The sequence below is a fragment of the Carassius gibelio genome, chromosome B8, assembly GCF_023724105.1.
Source record: "Carassius gibelio isolate Cgi1373 ecotype wild population from Czech Republic chromosome B8, carGib1.2-hapl.c, whole genome shotgun sequence".
In the NCBI taxonomy this organism is placed as follows: Eukaryota; Metazoa; Chordata; class Actinopteri; order Cypriniformes; family Cyprinidae; genus Carassius; species Carassius gibelio.
This window is the reverse complement of record NC_068403.1, coordinates 25,981,478-26,003,751: the sequence shown is the minus strand read 5'-3', so window position 1 is coordinate 26,003,751 and position 22,274 is coordinate 25,981,478. Positions and strand designations below refer to the sequence as shown.

The 22,274-nt window shown below is 39.1% G+C and overlaps 1 protein-coding gene across 1 annotated transcript; it reads left to right on the top strand.

The window, feature by feature from the left end:
- The first annotated feature begins 249 nt into the window (after window positions 1-249).
- LOC127963625 (taste receptor type 1 member 1-like) lies at window positions 250-4,125 on the top strand. Its single transcript, XM_052563636.1, has 6 exons — window positions 250-431; window positions 543-840; window positions 981-1,727; window positions 1,983-2,195; window positions 2,763-2,883; window positions 3,191-4,125. Exons 1-6 carry the CDS (start codon window positions 250-252, stop codon window positions 4,123-4,125), a joined length of 2,496 nt encoding a protein of 831 aa, XP_052419596.1.
- The last annotated feature ends 18,149 nt before the right edge of the window (window positions 4,126-22,274 follow it).

Here is a 22,274-nt window from a genome sequence, read left to right as displayed (position 1 = left end):
GATTTAAAAATGTGTAAAATTTGCTTTGTATGAGGAGACATTTGTGGTGTAATGCTCTATTTAATAACTGATTAACATATACTTTGTGTGTTAGACATGGAGATGGACATTTGTATCATGATTGAAAATGGTGGTTTAAGCAAATTGAAGTGTTTTAAGAAAATTAAGTTTAAATGTATGAGCCCGACTGTTCTCAAATGACTAGCCACTATACATTCCTGCTTCATGACCAGCAGTCCATCTTTAACCATGCTTCTCAATAGTATTTACACTTTCCTTTTGTGCTTTACTAATTGTTTCTTTTTCAAAGTTTCTTGCTCATCATCTGAATTCAGATTGGAGGGAGATTTCTTATTGGGTGGCCTTTTTGCTTTACATGAAATTGACCGTGTGACACCTGTTTTCATCCCGGAGACCACTGAATGTATCTGGTAAGCAAGGATATTTTACCAGTCTAGGCTTATCAGTAATTTAAACCAAAACAGCATTTCAAAGTCACATTTCAATTACATGTTATTAACTTCCACACTTACGTTTTTAAGGCAAAGTACCTCAAAATCTGGCTATAAAATATTGCAAGTAATGAGGTATGCTGTTGAAGAGATTAATAATTCCACAACTCTTCTGCCCAATGTTTCTCTGGGCTATGAAATTTATGACTATTGTTCTAACACAAGGAATTTCCATTCAGTCTTAAGTTTTATCTCAAATAATGGCTCAGTAAAATCTAAAGAAAAACTCAACAACTATCAGCCTAAAGTGATTGCTTTAACAGGACCATTTGGAAGCTCAAGAACTATAAGTGTTGCACCACTGTTCACAACGGAACTTATACCAATGGTAAATAATTTTACTTTTTACACAGTTTACAGAACAAAATGTTTACACAAGTAATTCCTATATTTTGTTCAGGACTAGAAAGTTAAAGTTATTGACTGTTAATGAGTTGATGTTGATTGATGTTTTCTTCTCTTTCAAAGGTGAATTATGGAGCTGCTAGCTACGCATTAAGCAATAAACTTCAGTATCCTTCTTTTGTGAGAACAATCCCTAGCAACAAAGACCTGATAGAGATGATTATTCACATCATACGGTGGTTTGGATGGAACTGGGTTGCCTTTCTTGGTAGCCAAGATGATTACAGTTCAGATGGACTAAAGCTGTTTAATGAGTATGTAAAAAATACTGGCATTTGTTTGGCCTATCAAGAGGGTCTAAGTCTAAATGCAAACTACAGTCTAACACTTAAAAAGATTGATAAGCTCAACATCAATGTCATTGTAATATTTGCTTTGACACAATATGCAAGCAAGTTTATCAAAGCAGCCATAGCAAATGACATGCGAGACAAAGTATGGATTGCAAGTCCATCATGGGCTTTGAATCAACAGATTCCAAGAGAACCAGGAATCAGGAAAATTGGCACAATCATTGGCATTGCAGATAGACTGTTGTCATTGCCCAGATTTAATGAATTTGTCTACAATAAAGCCAAAGGAACAGCTCATGCGGGCCATAATGACAAAGCTGTCCAGAATAAGAATGAGATATGTAATCAAGACTGTGATTACTGCTCTTTGATGACTGCAGAGGACATTATAAATGAGAGTCCCACACACGCCTTTGCCGTCTATTCTGCCATATATACCATAGCTCATGCGTTACATAAGGTTCTTCAGTGTGACATGAATGAATGCCACAAAAACATAACAGTTAAGCCATACATGGTAAGTGAATTTATTTGAATCCATTACGTTTAATTATTATTTTAATTACATTATTGAAGTAATGTTTTAATTACTTGAATAATTAATCATATTTATGTTTAACGAAACTGCATATTAAACTGTGTCTTTGCTTTTATTATTTCTACAATATATCAACAAATAAAACAAAATATTAATTTTCTTAATGTTATTGTGCAGTTTTGTATAAATTTGTCTTTTTTTATTTTTTTTTTTTTTTTATTGAACACAAAACAGCTTCTTGAAAAAATAAAGTTGTTGAATTTTCCACTCAATGGCCGTCAAGTGAAATACGATGATAATTATGATCCAACTATCAGTTATGCAGTTCTACTCTGGCACACTGATGTGAATCCTCCACAGTTTGAGATGGTGGGCACATATGATAAACTTCCAGAAATTAGATTTACCATCGACAACACTCTCATGCCCTGGCATGACAATGGTTCTGTAAGTCTTTATTTTTTCTTTTGTTGTTGATACTTCATCTAAACACTTTTAGTTTTATGCATTTCTCCAAATGAAGGTCAATTAAAAGACCTGCTTAAGCAACAAAAAATAATAAAATAAATAAATAAATCATCCTGATAAATGAGTAATGAAATTTGCTGTCGAGGAGATGAATAACTCCACCATTCTTTTACCCACAGTATCTCTGGGCTATGAATGTTTGACCATTGTTCTAATACAAATAACTTCCATTAAGTCTTAAGTTTTATCTACTTATGTACAGTAGCAGATATACATTTTATTACATTTGAATAAAGACTACAGAGCTTTATTTTAGCTGTCTGTTAACAGTTGTGAAAGCAGGATCTAATATTTTTTTGTTTAAGATAATTGTGTAATTGGTATTTTGTAATTCACAGTCAGTTTATGGAAATTATAATTTGTTCAGTTTTCAGGCTGTGTTAATTGTTTGAGGGCACTGCTTTTAGTTCATAGAAATGTGTGAATTATGTTTTTAAAAACTGTTAAAATGTTAACTTTAATAACAAATTTTCCTGTTCCTTAAAGGTTCCTTTCTCAAACTGCTCTACTGAGTGTAAGGTGGGATATTCAAGGCAACAGGAAGGTTTTCATAGATGCTGTTTTACATGTACAAAATGTCCACGTAACAGCTATGTGGATTTTTCTAGTAAGTACCTTAGAAGGTAGTCAAGGTGATTGGTATTTATCTATCTATCTAATTAGAAAAATTGAGGGTAACCATTATGTTGACTTCCATTTTTTGTCCATACAGTGGAGGTCAATTGAAAGGACTATCCCTTGAGCTTCTTCAGTGTATTCTATCACCATAATACTTTACTAGAGTTATTGGTGCTTTTTGAAGTGTGATTTTAAAGCATAATATTTTCCCACATTTATTTATTTTAATTTTGGATTTTTTAGCAAAATATTACTACTAAACATTTAAATATATTATTTTGCTATTTTTTTTTCAGGGGACCCCTATACCTGTTTTCCATGTGCAGAGAGTGAATGGTCTGATGAGGGCAGCACAACATGTAAAACACGTTTGGTTGTCTATCCTCAGTTCACAGAAATTCCCTCCATCATTGTCATGTTTTCTGCTGCATGCCTAATTATTCTCCTTATTGCCATATTTTGCCTTTTTGCATACAATTACGACACACCAGTGGTAAAGTCTGCTGGTGGCAGCATGTGTTTACTCATGTTGGCCAGTTTGATTTTGTCTAGTATAAGTGTTTTCTTTTTCTTTGGAAAACCTTCATCTGTATTTTGCCTAATGAGAAATGCTATATTTACATTTTTCTTCACTGTCTGTATTTCCTGTTTGTCTGTCCGTTCCTTTCAAATTGTTTGTGTTTTTAAAATGGCTACTCAATTCCCTAAGGTGTACAGCCTTTGGGTAAAACACAATGGCCAATGCCTCTTCATTGCATTTTCTTCTTTCATTCATTTAATTTCTTGTGTGATATGGATGACTGTCAATCCTGTCACGCTCATTGCTGACTCGTGGACTTTTAAAGACCAAATTATGCTCATCTGTGAAATGGGAAACACTATAACATTTAGCATAGTTGTGTTCATAAGTTGGTTTCTTGGTTTCCTGTGTCTCCTGTTTTCTTACATGGGACGAGATTTGCCTAAAAATTACAATGAGGCCAAATCAATAACATTTAGTCTCATTTTGTACTATCTGACCTGGATTGCATATTTCACAGCATACCTCACTATCAAAAGCAAATACATTGTAATTTTAAATGCAGTTGCCCAGATATCCAGTATAAACGGAATTCTCTTTAGTTATTTCATACCAAAATCTTACATCATAATATTTCAACCACAGAAGAATACTTCCACATACTTTCAAACCTCTATTCAGAATTATACCCAAACCATTAGTAGGTCTTAGACATTAGTCTTTGCATATATAATCACCTCTTAAACTCTGTGTTAGTGGTTTAGATTCTTTTCTGTTATATTACCACAATTTTAAGAAGATAATAGGCAAAGTAGAGAATGGAAATCTGTTCTGGGGTCAATTATTTTCTTTAAAATACTTATAAAGCTTTAAATAAATGTAATATAAACATGCTTCCTTTTTATTGAATTTACTTATTATTATTTACCTGTGATAAGGAGAATTTTCAAAATTACTTGAGTGTCCAAGTAATCCATGTTGATTTGGAAGGTGTGGATCAACTGTTCTGTATGCTTGATGTCATACTGACTGACTGTCTGTTCAAACTCACATTACATATTTTGCTAGTAAATTCAGTTCACTTCATAGTTTTGCACTGTATTATTTTCTAATAATACATTTAAAGTTAAAATATATTAAAAAGTAAATACTAACAACAAAACCATTTTTTACTGAATTCTACAATACAGTAGAAACACATGCACTTATAACAACTCAGGTTTTTCATTGAGGAATAGTATTATATAGAATACAAAAAAAAAAAAAAAAGTTTGGAGTACAATAAATACGTTCCCTTTCGAAAGCTTCAGTCGATGCTCCCTTACGAAAGGAAAATATATTTACCAATATATTTTTTAAAATATATTGTGATATATTGTAATATATTATTTTCCCTTTTTGTTTTCTAATATTTTATATGTTTGAATACATTTAATAATATATTTATGATGAATATATTATATAATATATTGCAAAATATACAAATGATTGCCGCTTCCAATATATTGAAATATATTGAAAAAAAATTAATATATATAAGAATATATGCCTAATATATTACATGATATTTTCCAATATACTGCAATATATTTTTGTTTCATAAGGGCTGCGCTGCTCAGCGCATTGGGAAACATCTTATTCGTGACCAGCTGTGAATAATGTGTGTAAAACGTAGATAGAATTGACCCGCAAGCATTGTGAACTGCTCAAAGTGAAGATGCTTTGTTCTCCTCTGAACTATTTTCAGACCGCACCCACCTTTTCATCGGAGGGCTCTCGTGGAGGTCTGCATGACGAGCGAGCGACGGGCATGTCCATTTCGCTTGCGGTGTCATCGGATCCACGCATCCTCTCTCGTGATCTCGAAGCGTGCTCTGGTGCTTCTTCGGTTCACGAGGAGGATGATATGTCTCTTGGGTCTTCGGGCCATGACCAGCCTTGAAATTGGTCAAGGAACTGCTTGAGGTGGTTACTTGCGCGGTGGACTGGTTGCAGCTTGACTGGCCACGCGAACAAGAGACCCCCAAATGTAGTAAGCTGGAGGATAGAGAGAGACCACAGCATCACTCTCTCCACTTTTTCGAGGACATCCATGATGAACTATCGTGGATGCGATGTCGCGGGGGTATTTGGAGATGCAGTGGGTTGAAGAGACGCTTGCGAGCTATCTCTCGTCCGTTTAATGGCTTCAGCATCCACAGTGATTCCTATTGGGCTGTTGCACATGAGATCATTTCAGTTGTGGCTAAAAGCCAGAGGATTTCATCCAAGAGCCAATCCTCGAAGTCAAATAAAAGTGACACACCGCAGGCTTCGTAAACTATCTCTGTGGCTCAGACCCTTGTTCCTTGCCTTGGGTCCCACTCTAGGGGCACCATGTCGTCGCAGATTGCTAACGACAGATGCCTCCCTGATGGGCTGGGGAACAGTCTTGGATGGCCACCCAGCTCAAGGGGAATGGGGGGGGGTGGGTCATCATCTCGATTGGCAAATAACTATTATGATGAGTTTTGTTCCACCCACTTAAATGATAAAAGTACTTGCGCTGTAAAAACTATTAAGACTGTGTCTGTTCCCCGAATAGTGAGGTCAAAATATAAATATAATGTAGGATCTAGAAAAAATCGTATCGTGATTAAACCAGAAACATGTAAAGTAAATGAACAAAAACTATTTTTAAAGTTTGGGCTCATAAATATTAGATCACTCACACCCAAAGCAGTTATTGTAAATGAAATGATCACAGATAATAGTTTTGATGTACTCTGCTTGACTAATACCTGGCTAAAACCAAATGATTATTTTGGTCTAAATGAGTCTACTCCACCAAACTACTGTTATAAGCAAGAGCCCCGTCAGACTGGTCGTGGCGGAGGTGTTGCAGCAATATATAGTGTTATTCTCAATGTTACCCAGAAAACAGGATACAGGTTTAACTCTTTTGAAATACTTCTGCTAAATGTTACACTGTCAGATATGCAAAAGAAATCTAATGTATCTCTTGCTCTGGCTACTGTGTATAGACCACCAGAATTACAGAATATACAGAATTCCTAAAATAATTTGCAAATTTCCTCTCCGACCTTCTAGTTACAGTTGATAAGGCGCTAATCATGGGAAATTTTAATATTCATGTTGATAATACAAATGATACATTAGGACTTGCGTTTACTGACCTAATAAACTCTTTTGGAGTCAAGCAAAATGTCACCGGGCCCACTCATCATTTTAATCATACACTAGATTTAATTATATCACATGGAATCGATCTTACTACTATAGATATTGTACCTCAAAGTGATGATATTACAGACCATTTCCTTGTATCGTGCATGCTGCGTATAACTGATATTAACTATATGTCTCAGCGTTACCATCTGGGCAGAACTATTGTTCCAGCCACCAAAGAAAGATTCGCAAATAACCTGCCTGATCTATCTCAACTGCTATTTGTACCCAAAAATACACATGAATTATACGAAATGACTGACAACATGGGCACTATTTTCTCTAATACATTAGAAGGTGTTGCCCCTGTCAAATTGAAAAAGGTTAGAGAAAAACGTACTGTGCCATGATATAACAGTAATACTCACTCTCTCAAGAAAGTAACTCATAGTCTTGAACACAAATGGAGAAAAACTAACTTGGAAGTTTTTAGAATTGCATGGAAAAACAGTATGTCCAGCTATAGACAGGCTCTAAAAACTGCTAGGGCAGAGCATATACACAAACTCATTGAAAATAACCAAAACAATCCAAGGTTTTTATTTAGCACAGTGGCTAAATTAACAAATTACCAGACGCCACCTGATTCAAATATTCCACCAACATTAAATAGTAATGACTTTATGAATTTCTTCACTGATAAAATAGATAACATTAGAAATACAATAGTGAATGTAGATTCTACAGCATCTAACATTTAAGTTTCATCCATCGCATCCAAAGATAAACTGCAGTGCTTTACCACCATAGGACAGGAAGAACTAAATAAACTTATCACTGTATCTAAACCAACAACATGTTTATTAGATCCTGTACCCACTAAATTACTGAAGAGTTGTTAACTGTAGCCGAAGAACCGCTTCTTAATATCATTAACTCGTCGTTATCTTTAGGTCACATCCCAAAACCATTCAAGCTGGTGGTTATTAAGCCTCTTATTAAGAAACCAAAACTAGATCCTAGTGTACAGGCAAATTACAGGCCTATTTCAAATCTTCTATTTATGTCAAAAAAAATTTAAAAAGTTGTGTCTGCTCAATTGAGCACCTTCCTGCACAAAAATGATCTGTATGAAGAATTTCAGTCAGGTTTCAGGCCCCACCATAGCACAGAAACTGCACTTGTTAAAATTACAAATGACCTGCTCCTTGCGTCAGATCAAGGCGTCATCTCATTTATCATCAGTAAAATATGGAGTGCCACAAGGATCCGTCCTAGGTCCCCTTCTATTTTCAATATACATGACAGATATATTAATTATTGGACCAAAAAACACTACACAGAATCTTGTAGACTACAATCTGCAACTAGACAGATGTACTCTTACTTCCTCTACAGTCAGAAATCTGAATCTATATAGACAGCAATTTGTCTTTTGAAAATCATATTTCCCATGTTACAAAAACTGCATTCTTCCATCTTAGAAACATTGCCAAGCTACGAAACATGTTATCGGTTTCTGATGCAGAAAAGCTAGTTCATGCATTTATGACCTCTAGACTGGACTAGTGTAATGCACTTCTAGGTGGTTGTCCTGCTTCTTCAATAAACAAGCTACAGGTAGTTCAAAATGCAGCAGCTAGAGTCCTTACGAGGTCAAGAAAATATGATATTACCCCAATTTTACAGTCTCTGCACTGCTACCTATTAAGTTCCGTATCAGTTACAAATGATCATTACTTACGTATAAGGCCCTAAATGGTTTAGCTCCTGCATACCTAACTAGCCTTCTACCACGTTACAATCCATCACGCTCCCTAAGGTCTCAAAACGCTGGACTTTTGGTAGTTCCTAGGAAAGTCTGCAAAGTCCACTAAAGGAGGTAGAGCTTTCTCACATTTGGCTCCCAAACTCTGGAATAGCCTTCCTGATAATGTTCAGGGTTCAGACACACTCTCTCTGTTTAAATATAGATTAAAATGCATCTCTTTTGCCAAGCATTCAAATAATGTATCTCTTAAATTGTGAGTGAAGTTGCATCTGATCAAATGTGCATTCTTATTCATTAGCTTGGGTTAAACTAATTTTACTTTGTTGGTTCAGCAGCTATGCTAATGATGTCTCTATTTTGTTTCTATGTTTTGCCACGGGATTTATATCCCGTGGTAACTAGGGTTTACAGTCTGGATCCAGAACACCTGAGAAGAGATGATGCTGACCATCAGAAGACCTTAGATGATGCTAACCCTGAATCAACAAACAGAACTAACAAATATTGCTACAAGTGTGACTGTATCATATAATACTTATTAATTAATAATATTAATAATGTTCATCGTCTGGCTGACTACGTCTTGTATTAATTTTTCTAAAAATCCTGTCAAACGTGCACAAACTGACAGTCACCACCATACGCTACTACTAAATATTGTAGAAACATAATTTTCTGTAAAGTTGCTTTGTAACGATTATACAAATAAACTTGAATTGAATTGAATTGAATTTACTGTCCAGACAGGCACTATCGATGGGGGAATGGAAACTCCACCCAGAGGTAGTGAAAAAGATTTGGAGAAAAGGTGGACCTCTTCGCCTCCCAGCAGACAGCGCAATGTCCCCTCTACTTCTCTCTGAGTCACCCAGCCCCCCTGTGTCTGGATGCGATGGCGCACAGAGGAGGGACCTTCTGTCTCAGACAGGGGGCACGCTATTCCATCCCAGGTCTGACCTGTGGAATAATATGTTTGGCCCCAGAAGGGTACCAACTGAGGAACACAGGGCTTTCTCCGGAGGTTATTGATAATATTCTTAGTATTAGGGCTTCCTCCACCAGACCAGAGTTATGCCAGTAAATGGGGTGTCTTTGACAGGTGGTGTGTGGCACACAATGTTGATCCAGTCAACTGTATCCAGTCCATGCTCTTTAGGCTTACATCCCCCGCACTAGCCAGTGGCGTAGTTCGTCTGTTATGGTGGTGGTAACAGAGGAGCAGCTGCCATCAGGCCTACCATGCCTCACTGGGTCAGGGATGGTATTGCTTTGGCTTATGAGGTGGGTGGTCAAGCTTCGCCTATAGGTCTTAGAGCTCACTCCACAAGGGAGTTGCTTCCTCTAGTGCTTTAGCAAGGGGTGCCCCCTTACAACAGGTTTGTGATGCGGCAGGTTGGTCCTCTCCGCACACATTCATAACATTTTACAGTTTGGATGTCCATGCTACTCTGGGCTCTCATTTCCTTGAGTCAACATCACAAGCTAATGTCTGAGGCCTTCTTGTGGTTTGGTAGCACACCTGCACAAACTTAGGAGTCCAGACATTTTTCAAGCATGGCGGTGTGGGTTTTCTCGTTCCCAATGCGCTGAGCAGCGCAGCATCGACTGAAGTTTTTGAAAGGGAACGTTTCCGGTTACTTGACTGTAACCTTGTTTCTCTGAGAAAGCGGAACGAGATGCTGCACTGCATTGCCGTACTGAATATGTCCCAGGACTGCTCTTCAGACAAAATGTCCTGTTGATGCACCTGTGGCGTATCTATTTATAGCCCCATGTTGGGCGCGCGCCCCGATGATGTCATCAACCGAGGCTATATTACCACCGGGTCAATTCTATCGATGTGTTACACACATTATTCACAGCTAGTCATGAATACGACGTTTCCCAATGCGTTGAGCAGTGCAGCATCTCGTTCCGCTTTCTCAAGGAACAAGGTTATGGTCAAGTAACCGGAAACGTTTTGTACAACTTTATATAAAATTATATAGTTTCCAAAAAAAAAAAACACAATCAAACATAAGCATCATATTTAATAATGTTAAGCACCCTTTAGAAATATGTACAAAGACATTATTTCATTCTAAATACAATCCATCCAACAGTATTAAGGTAGTTTTTTTTTTTAAATCCATGTTTCCAAATTTCCAAACTTTACAAATGTCCACCTTTGCCACTGCAACTGCAGAATGAACAGTGTGGTAGATTGCATTGTGGAAAATAGTATATACAGTTCTAATATCCATTGGTGATACATGACTGTTACGCGCGTCTTGCGCACACCATGGCCCAGAGTCCTATTTTCACATTGCAAATGTACAAGAAAACTGCCCGTCTTTTAGCACATTTTGTGGTAAGTTTGGTTTAAAGGTTTGATAGTCCCCTGTTCTATAATCAGTTGTTTGGATGATGATAGTTCACATATAAGAACAGCTATTAACTGCATTAAATGCATAATAACACTGACTGTGTCACTGAATTATGTAATTTATTTAGGTAACTTAAAATCAAGGAGTAGAGGGAATTATATAAAAATTTATTGAAAATTCTTTACAAAAATAAGAACGTGTATAAAGAACTGCCACCAAGTAAAGGAAAATAAAATTATACAATTTTATATAGTGCACAATAAATGTTCTTCAACATGTACTATACAAACTAAGGTAGACGTATACAAAAATTTCCTATTTGGCACCTAAACTCTGGAATAACCTACCTAACATTGTTCGGGAGGCAGACACACTCTTGCAGTTTAAATCTAGATTAAAGACCCATCTCTTTAACCTGGCATACACATAACACACTAATATGCTTTTAATATCCAAATCCGTTAAAGGATTTTTAGGCTGCATTAATTAGGTAAACTGGAACCAGAAACACTTCACATAACACCGTACTTTCTACATCATTAGAAGAATGGCATCTACGCTAATATTTGTCTGTTTCTGTCTTATTCTGAGGTCACCGTAGCCACCAGATCCAGTCCGTATCCAGATCAGAGGGTCACTGCAGTCGCCCGGATCCAGTACGTATCCAGACCAGATGGTGGATCAGCACCTAGAAAGGACCTCTACTTCCCTGAAAGACAGCGGAGACCAGGACAACTAGAGTCCAGATACAGATCCCCTGTAAAGACCTTGTCTCAGAGGACCACCAGGACAAGACCACAGGAAACAGATGATTCTTCTGCACAATCTGACTTTGCTGCAGCCTGGAATTGAACTACTGGTTTCGTCTGGTCAGAGGAGAACTGCCCCCAACTGAGCCTGGTTTCTCCCAAGGTTTTTTTCTCCATTCTGTCACCGATGGAGTTTCGGTTCCTTGCCGCTGTCGCCTCTGGCTTGCTTAGTTGGGGTCACTTCATCTACAGCGATATCGTTGACTTGATTGCAAATAAATGCACAGACACTATTTAAACTGAACAGAGATGACATAGCTGAATTCAATGATGAACTGCCTTTAACTATCATTTTGCATTATTGAGACACTGTTTTCCAAATGAATGTTGTTCAGTGCTTTGACGCAATGTATTTTGTTTAAAGCACTATATAAATAAAGGTAAAAAAAATGTTTTCTTTTTCAACTATTCAATGTCAATAATCAAAAGGCACTTCAAGATAACACAATAATTACAGTAATTGTAAAACAATTTTTTTTTTGCTCAGTCACTGAGTGTCATCAGTTAAAATAAAGTTCTTCAATTTTGTAAGTTCAATAATAAAAAAAAAATGTATACAAAATATTTTCTTTCTCGACTGTATTATTCAAAGGATTTAAACCCACATAAAAATAACATCCTCAAATTAAATAAACTCTCCAACAAGAACAGAGTGTAATCATGCTCCATCAGTGGACGTTGGACACCAACTGGAGCAGAAACACGTGCAGCCAGCCTGTCCCTGAACTGGACTCCAGACCTATCCACAAAAACTGCTGCATCAGGAGAAGGTGGGGATGTGGTGTCAGCATCCTCTGCATCCTCAGGCTCGTGCACATCACCATGCGTTAAACAGACATTATGCAGGAATGCGCATGCAATCACTACTTCAGTGCAGAAGCCCACTTTCACCTCCAAAGCTGAGAACAATGTTCTCCTCCATCTTGCTTTCATCATTCCGAAAGCTCGCTCAATAATTGTGCGTCCTTGTGAATGGCACCAGTTGAACCTCTCCTGCACTGGTCCAATACATGGATACCCACCATCACCAAGAAGAAAACAACCAGGTGGAGGATACTCAGCATTGTAGTAAAGTGGACTGTTTTTAAAAACACGTGTATCATGAACAGATCCTGAAAAATATTCAGAAAACGACCCTATGAATCATAAACAGCCTGGATATTTATGCTATAAAACTGTTTGCAGAGATTCAATAGTTCTTTAACGATTTAGCACAATGACAAGAGACATATTGTTTTCTGTTTTCAAATGTAAATAATAAAAAAAAAAAAACACACAATCTGCTTTATTTGTTTCAGTCTGCCTTAAGATATTATAACTGATACACCTTATAATGTAATAGTGCAGGAAAGGGACCGTCAGCGAAATGCAAAATGAAGAGCAAAAGCACAATTTTTCCACTTAAATGCTTCACTTGTTTAATGTATAAAAATAAATCTCCAATATAAGGGGTGTCTAATTACTGTTTCATAAAAGAACATTGAGATGTTGGTTTTATTCACAGAACTATAGCACAACAAAAATTATTGAAATTTAACTTAAAAAGTTAAAAAAAAGTTTAAAAAGCTTGGAAAGCTACCACCTCCTAGAGGAAGATATTGCAATTGTCTTGACCCAGTTTTACATCCAGAAGTTTAAATAAATTAATTTAGAATGCTCATGGTTTGATATGTAAATTTCAACGGGTATATCTTGTTACTTATTCAAAGAACAATATTTATATCCATCTTTTACTATCATATGTAAATTAGGATGCAGGTTATTTAATTAAAGTTGAATCAGTTAACATATTCATTTTTAAAACATACAGTATTCCATCTCAGCTTAAAAGGGTGTCTTGTTACTGTTTCATAAACATACATTTAAATGTTAGTTTTATTCACAAAACTATAATAAAGTTCTTAAAGTTTAAAACATTTTGTTTAAAATCAATACAGTCTTCTATTTCAACTTCAAAGGGTGTGTTTTGTTTCAGATTCCTAAATAAACATTTCAACTCAGGTTTTACTCTCATATCTAATTCTGGACACATGCTATTGAATTTAATTAGAAAAATCCATTAAAATAATTATTATAATAATTATTATATATTTATTGGGATCGTTGTCCATGAGTCTCTTATTTGTCCTGAGCAGTTAAACTGTTCATTATTCTTCAGAAAAACTCTCCATCTAACATGGGAAACATACAAATCCTGGAAAGTCACCTATAGGAAAAATAAAATAAAATAAATAATAATCCATGGCAATGGTTTTGCAATTTATTCCCTCAGTTTATAAACCATACTTACCAATTCTTAAACTGTCCCATTTGGTGGTACTTTAAAAATGCTCACATTTAATTATCATTACAAACAGTAAACTGTGCTATTTTGGGACACCATAAATATAAACAAAAATGCACTTTTAACATACTCTCTTTGTATTCAAAAAATGTATTTAGCCACAACTTGTAGAACACTTCAGTGTAGTAGTGTATGAAAGATGGGTTAATTGTACTACGAGTAGTAACTAAATACATTTTTAAATACAGAGCTAGTACTTTAAAAATGCATTTTAGTTCAAATTCATGGTGTCCCGAAATAGCAGAGTTGAGTACAGTGTTAGTTCACCCAAAAATGAAAATTCTTCCATTAATTACTCACCCTCATGTCGTTCTAATCCCGTAAGTCCTCTGTTCATCTTACTGACCCTCTTGACCCTCCTATAGACAACAATGTAATTACCACAATCAAGGTTCAAGCAAGGAGCTTGGTAAAATAATCCTTGTGACATCAAGGATTTAACCACAGTTTTATGAAGCTAAAATAATACTTTTTTTTGTACGCAAATAAAACAAAAAATACAACTTTATAGCCTTATGTGATGACACGGCTGAGTCAGTTAGATCCATCTGCAGCATTTTATTAATACAGGTAACTAAACAGAGAACAGCAGACATAAACTCTACTAAAGGCTGGCATCAAAAGGGAACTCAGGCAGACGTTCGTAGAGAACTCAGATAAGTACAAACAGAGGGGCAATTTGGCATACGAAGTCTGGCAAACGGCATAGATAAGGACGGGTAGCAAAGGATAATTAATCAGGTTTCAGAGTCCAGAGATAATACTGAAATGTGCAACACAGACCAGGGGTAAATCAAAACTTCACAAATAACAAAGGGAAAAGCAGTCCAGATAAAGGAGAAAAGACAAGGTGCAGGTGATAAAACTAAAGGTAATGAAGATAATTAAGCAGGGTTAGACGGGGATGATTGCGGAGAGGGACACTGGGAAATGCAGTCCTAATATTCAGGAGAGAGGGATCTGATGCCGCCGGGGAGAGGAGTCCAGGATGTCCTGAGACCTGACCCAGGAGTGCTCCTCAGGACCGTACCCCTCCCAGTCAATGAGGTAATGTAGAACCCCGCCATAATGTCTGGAGTCCAGTACCGCTCGCACCCGGTAGGCCTCCTTACCGTCAACCTCAATAGGAAGATTCTGCACCGGCGTGTTCCCCTCTTGGACCTCCTCTCTCCTGGAGGTGAATGGGTGTCTGAAAAGAGACACATGAAAGGTAGGTGAGATTTTGTAATGAGAAGGAAGAGCCACCCTAAATGAGACAGTGGTGATCTGGCGCATAATTTTGAAAAGACCAATGAAGTGAGGGGATAGCTTCTTGCTGGGTAGTTTGAGACGGAAATCTCAGGCTGAAAGCCACACCCACTGGCCGGGACGGTACCGAGGACCCCCGCATCTCCTCCGATCCGCATAGTGCTGATATTGTATCATGTAAATGTACATGAGCAGCATCCCAAGTAGCCACGCTGCGCCGAAGCCAGAAATCTACCGCGGGGAGATCGGAGGGCTTGCCCACCCACGGGAAGAGCGGAGGCTGAAATCCCAGGACACACTTGAAAGGTGTCAGTCCAGTGGCGGGCTTAACCAAGGAATTCTGAGCGTATTCAGCCCATTCAAGGAAACAACTCCACTCCTGCTGATTTTGATGGAAGTAGGAAACGAGTTAGGTCCTGATTCAACCTCTCAACCTGCCCGTTGGCCTGAGGCTGGTAGCCCGAGGTGAGGCTAACATTAATATTGAGCTTTGAGCAAAGTTCCCTCCACACACAAGAAGTAAACTGAGGGCCTCGGTCAGTTACAATGTCCTCAGGAAGGCCAAAAAGCCGAAACATATGATTGAGGAGGGCCTCGGCGGTCTGTAAGGCTGTGGGAAGACCAGACAAAGGGATGAAATGGAATGATTTTGAAAATCGGTCAATTAAAGAGAGGATGATGGTGAAACCTTGGGACTGAGCAAGGTCCATGACAAAGACCACAGAGGCTGTAAGAGGCCAGCTGGTTTCAGGTGAGAAGACTTGACCATGTTACAGGTGGAACACTGATGAACAAACTTGTCAGCTCGAAGGGAAGTCCACCAGAAGCGATTGAAGAATAGCTTAGTGGTGGCCGTGATACCTGGATGCCTTGCGCTGGGAGTGCAATGAACCCATTGGAGTACACGGTATCAGAGCTCGGGAGGAACAAAGAGGCAGTTCCCCGGACACTCTGGGGGTGCTGGATGTCTTTGCTGAGCTGTAGAAACCTCGGTGATGATATCCCACTGCACTAGTGCGACAATGAGAGAGGAGGGCAGAATGGGGACTGGTTCTGAACACTCGTAATTACTGTCGAACTGGCATTAGAGAGCATCTGCCTTGCCGTTCTTAGAACCTGGTCTGAAAGTGATTTTGAAATTAAATCTGGAGAAGAAGATGGACCAGCAAGCCTGGCAAGCATTCAGACATTTGGCAGATTTGAGATATTCCAGATTTCTGTGGTCAGTAAGTACAGTGAAAGGATGACACGCCCCCTCCAGCCAATGCCTCCACTCTTCAAAGGCGGCCTTCATCACCAGAAGCTCTCGATCTCCCACATCGTAGTTGCGCTCTGCTTCATTGAGCTTGCGGGAATAAAAAGCACTGGCATACATTTTAGCTGGATTACCATGACTTTCTAACACAGGCACCCACGCCTGTGTTAGAAGCATCCACTTCCACAATAAACTCTCTCTTGGTATCTGGGTGATGGAGAATGGGTGCTGTGGTGAATCTCTTCTTTAAACTTTCAAACGTTGCAGTGCATTCCAAAGACCAGCGGAAACATCTTCCTCCTCCTTGGAGTAGAGAAGTGAGACTTGTCCTAGTGCTACAAGTGAAAGGCTGCCTGCGGGTGTCGCTGTTGGACAGTGTTTTCTCTACTTCCTGTTGGCCTTCTGTAGCAAATTGTAGCTCCGTGTAGCTGTTTTTATTTTATTTTTTCTCTAGAATCTTTATCTTACTTTCACTGTCTGTTTGTTTTTTTTTTTTTTTAAGTGGTAAAATATAACTTAATTCACACCATATTTCTGATATTATCGATCAATCTTATCAGATTAACTTTGATCGTTCACTTTTCCATGAGTGCAGTACACCTGCAAAGCGTTAGCACTCGTTAGCTTGTCATTAGCGTTTTCTTTTCTCCTCTCCTCTCTCTCGCTCCAGTTTTTCAAAGTGCATCAAACAACCGCAGTAAGAATATTTCATCAAGCACGTTGAGTAATGGCTTCGCCTGCTATCGTTATTTGCACCTCTTGCCACATGTACAGTTTATCTATCTCTGTCGCTGATGAGGGATTCACATGTGATAAATGCAGGGAAATAGTTAGGCTAACAGAGAAGATTTCAGAATTAAAGACAAGCATTCCAAACTTTAATTGAGGACAGTAAGAATGTTAGGGCTCTAGATATGGCTTTGGATGTGTCTAGCTCAGGGATTCCTGTACATTGTTAGATTCCGGAAACAGAGCCCCTGCAGCAGGGCAACTGGGTGACAGTGAGGCAGCGTAGTCGTGGGTCAAAACACCGCTCTTCTGTTCCGATCAAAACATTAAACAGGTTCTCCCCACTCAGTGATGCACCCACTGAGAAACCTGATGAAAGTGCTCTAGTTATTGGTGATTCTATTGTACGGAACGTGAATATAGAGACACCAGCCACCATCGTCAAATGTTTACCGGGAGCTAGAGTGCCTGACATCTTGGCAAATTTAAAAGTGCTGGCTAATGCCAAACGTAAATACAGTAAGATTGTTATTCATGCCGGCGCTAATGATGTTCGACTTCGCCAGTCAGTAAACACTAAAAATAACTTTAAAGAGATGTGTGAACTTGCAAGCACGATGTCAGACACTGTAATATGCTCTGGTCCCCTTCCTGCTTACCGTGGTGATGAGATGTATAGCAGATTGTCATCACTCAATGGCTGGATGTCTAAGTGGTGCCCACAGCATAACATAGGTTTCATAGACAATTGGACGAGCTTTTGTGGCAGACCTGACCTGTTTAAAAGAGATGGTCTTCATCCCTCCTGGGGTGGCGCCACTCTTCTCTCTAGAAATATGGCAAATAGTCTGAGAGTTCATACTTGACTAACTGGGGCCCAGGACAGGAAGCAGACAGACTGGCTAAACCGACCATCTGCTAGCTGCCTCCCGTCACAGAGGTCAGCTAATTCTCAGCACATAGAGACTCTTTCACTTAGATATCACACTATAGAGACTGTGTCTGTTCCCTGAACTAGAAAATACAAAAAACGTCCAAACCAAGTTAAGGTTAACAATTTAAGGTTCAAAAAATAAAAAAACAAATACAATATGGATAAACAAATGATAAAGCTTGGCTTATTGAATATCAGATCCATTTCTACGAAAACACTTTTTGTAAATAATATGATAACTGATCATAATATAGATGTGCTCTGTTTGACAGAAACCTGGCTAAAACCTGATGATTACATTATTTTAAATGAGTCCACCCCCCAAGATTACTGTTATAAACACGAGCCACGTCTAAAAGGCAAAGGGGGAGGAGTTGCTTCAATTTATAACAACGTTTTCAGGATTTCTCAGAGGGCAGGCTTCAAGTATAACTCGTTTGAAGTAATGGTGCTTCATATAACATTATCCAGCGAAACAAATGTTAATGATAAATCCCCTGTTATGTTTGTACTGACTACTGTATACAGGCCACCAGGCCACCATACAGACTTTATTAAAGAGTTTGGTGATTTTACATCCGAGTTAGTTCTGGCTGCAGATAAAGTTTTAATAGTTGGTGATTTTAATATCCATGTCGATAATAAAAAAGATGCATTGGGATCAGCATTTATAGATACTCTAAACTCTATTGGTGTTAGACAACATGTTTCAGGACCTACTCATTGTCGAAATCATACTCTAGATTTAATACTGTCACATGGAATTGATGTTGATAGTGTTGAAATTATTCAACCAAGTGATGATATCTCAGACCATTATTTAGTTCTGTGTAAACTTCATATAGCCAAAATGGTAAATTCTACTTCTTGTTTCAAGTATCGAAGAACCATCACTTCTACCACAAAAGACTGCTTTTTAAGTTATATTCCTGATGTATCCAAATTCCTTAGCATATCCAAAACCTCAGAACAACTTGATGATGTAACAGAAACTATGAACTCTCTCTTTTCTAGCACTTTAAATACAGTTGCTCCTTTACGCTTAAGGAAGGTTAAAGGTGCTGTAGGGAACTTTTGTAAAAAAAAAAAAAAAAAAAAACAATCAGAGCTGTGGTCCGTAACTTTGTTTGTGTTCAAAATGTAGAAAAATCTATATAATAAGCGAGTACACCATGAATCCATTTTCCAAACCGTGTTTTTGGCTTGTCCTGAATCACTAGGGTGCACCTATAATGTGTTTATATTCGGACTATTTTAGATTGCTTCGGGGGTACCGCGGCAGAGTAACCCAGTACCTTTGTGATTCTTCATAGACATAAACAGAGAGAAGTAATTCCGGCTACGATGTTCTTCCGCAAGACGCAAGCAGTTCTGTTTATTAACTGCTAGAGCGTCAAAAGTTCCCTACCGCAGCTTTAAGGAAAACAGTTTGACACCATGGTATAATGAGCATACTCGCATCCTAAAGAGAGCAGCCCGAAAATAGAGCGCAGCTGGAGTTAAACAAAACTAGAGGTATTTCGTATTGTTTGGCGGGAAAGTAACATATCCTACAGAAAAGCATTAAAAACTGCTAGATCTGATTACTTTTCTTCTCTTTTACAAGAAAACAAACATAACTCCAGGTATTTATTCAATACAGTTGCTAAATTAACGAAAAATAAAGCCTCAACAAGTGTTGACACTTCCCAACACCACAGCAGTAATGACTTTATGAACTACTTTACTTCTAAAATCGATACTATTAGAGATAAAATTGATTTCAAGGGCAGCTGGGATGAGAGGGAGCGGATAGCGGTATTTGACAGTTATCTCATTGAGCCCCCCATCTTGTGCAGTGTCGCTGGACCTGCACAAGGTCAAGAACAGGCAAAGAACATACACGAGGCAATCAATGTAGCAATGAGAAAACGCTTGGTAGAGACAGGGGTTAGCTGGCAATACTTCGCAATCTGTTGTACAACTGAGCTGGATTTAAACAGGAAGCTACAGGAAGTGGAGGAAGAAGAAGAGCACAGTCAGTAATGAGGAGATGGCGCCCTCTGGCGGCTGGATGAATGGATGGTTGATGTTACAGATTCCTCCCCCCTAGGAACACCTCCAGGTGTTCTTCGTGGACGTCCCCTTGGTCGAGGTGCTGGACGATCCGGATGTGCATGATGGAAATCCCGGGTCAATGATGGGTCTAATATGTCCTTGGCGGCCACCCAAGATCTTTCTTCTGGGCCGTAGCCCTCCCAGTCCACTAGGTATTGTAGCCTGCCCCCCCGACGTCTGGAATCTATGATATCCTTGACCAGGTAAGCCGGAGCTCCATCAACATCCAGTGGTGGGGGAGGCTCCCTCTCCTCGGAGGCAGGACCGGAAGCAGGATGAGCGGGTTTTAACAGAGATACATGAAATGAAGGAGAAATGAGATAATGAGCTGGGAGCTCTAACCTGTATGTTACTGGATTAATTTGCTTTATTATCCGAAATGGGCCTACATACCGTGGACTGAGCTTTTTGCAGGGTAGCCGTAACCATAGATCTCGAGTCGATAACCATACTCTCTGACCCGGCTGATAGTTTGGGTGGGGACTTCTCCTACGATCTGCTTGGGTTTTCTGGGCTCTGATTGCCCTCTGTAGCCTCACATGAGCGCTGTCCCAGACTCTTTCGCTTCTTCTGACCCAGTCATCCACTGCCGGAACTTCTGAAGGTTCACCCGACCAAGGGAACATGGGGGGTTGAAATCCTAAAACACACTTGAAGGGGGTGAGTCCTGTAGATGAGTGAGTAAGGGAGTTTCTTGCATATTCTGCCCAGGGTAGGAATTCATTCCAACGTTCCTGTTCTTGACTACAGTAGGATCTAAGATATCGCCCAATTTCTTGGTTTACTCTCTCCACCTGTCCATTTGCTTGAGGGTGATAACCTGATGTTAAACTGACATTAATGTCTAATTGTTTGCAGAAGGCTTGCCATACTCGGGACGTGAATTGTGGGCCTCTGTCAGAAACAATATCCTCTGGTATGCCATAAATTCGAAAAACATGTTGAAATAAAGCTTGTGCTGTCTCCATAGCTGTGGGTAATGCTTTTAGTGGAACCAGACGACAGGACTTAGAAAATCTATCAACAATTACCAGTATGGTGGTGCAGCCGTTAGAGCTGGGTAGATCTGTGACGAAATCCACTGCCAGATGAGACCAGGGCCGCCGAGGGATAGGCAAGGGTTCCAAGAGACCAGCTGGAAGTTTTCGTGGTGTTTTTGACTGTGCACACATGCTGCAAGATTTGACATACAAAGAGACATCCTTTGTTAAATTAGGCCACCAAAATGAATTGCGTATCAGTTCCTCTGTCCGCTGAATGCCATGATGTCCGGAGCTCAGAGATGTATGGACCCATTGCATGATGCGCTGCCGAAGAGATCCTGGAACGTATTGGCGGTTAGGGGGGCAACCTGATGGTGTGGGTCCTGTTAGTTGTTTTCTTTGAATTTCCTCCATTATATCCCAACGAATAGGTGCCAAAATGACTGATGGGGGTAGAATTGGTCCTTGGCAGCATGAAGTTTCTTCTGACTCATATATTCGTGACAACGCGTCGGCTTTACCATTCTTGCTTCCTGGGCGATATGTTACTGTGAAATGAAATCTTGTGAAGAATAATGACCACCGAGCCTGCCTCGGGTTCAGACGTTTAGCACTCTTGATATACTCCAAATTTTTGTGTTCTGTAATCACCTGAAATGGATGACGTGCTCCCTCCAACCAGTGTCTCCACTCAGACAGTGCTTCCTTGATGGAAAGTAGTTCCTTGTTTCCTACATCATAGTTTTTCTCTGCTGTGGTTAGTTTTCTGGAAAAGAAAGCACATGGAAAAACTTTACCAGGGTTTCCTTGTCTCTGGGATAGAACTGCTCCGATGCCGACGTCAGAAGCATCTACTTCCACTATGAATGGTAGGTCAGGGTTTGGGTGTTTCAGAATTGGAGCAGTGGTAAAGCTTGTCTTCAGGGTATCAAATGCGGTCTGGGCAAGCGTTGTCCATGATAGTTTCCTTGGTTTCCCCTTAAGCAAAGCAGTGAGTGGTGCTGCAATGGTACTGTAGTCTCTGATGAATCTCCTGTAAAAGTTAGCAAATCCTAAGAATCTCTGTATTTCCTTTACCGTAGTGGGACGTGGCCACTCTGTAACTGCGTCAACCTTCCTTGCGTCCATCTCCACTCCATGATGACTGATCTTGTAG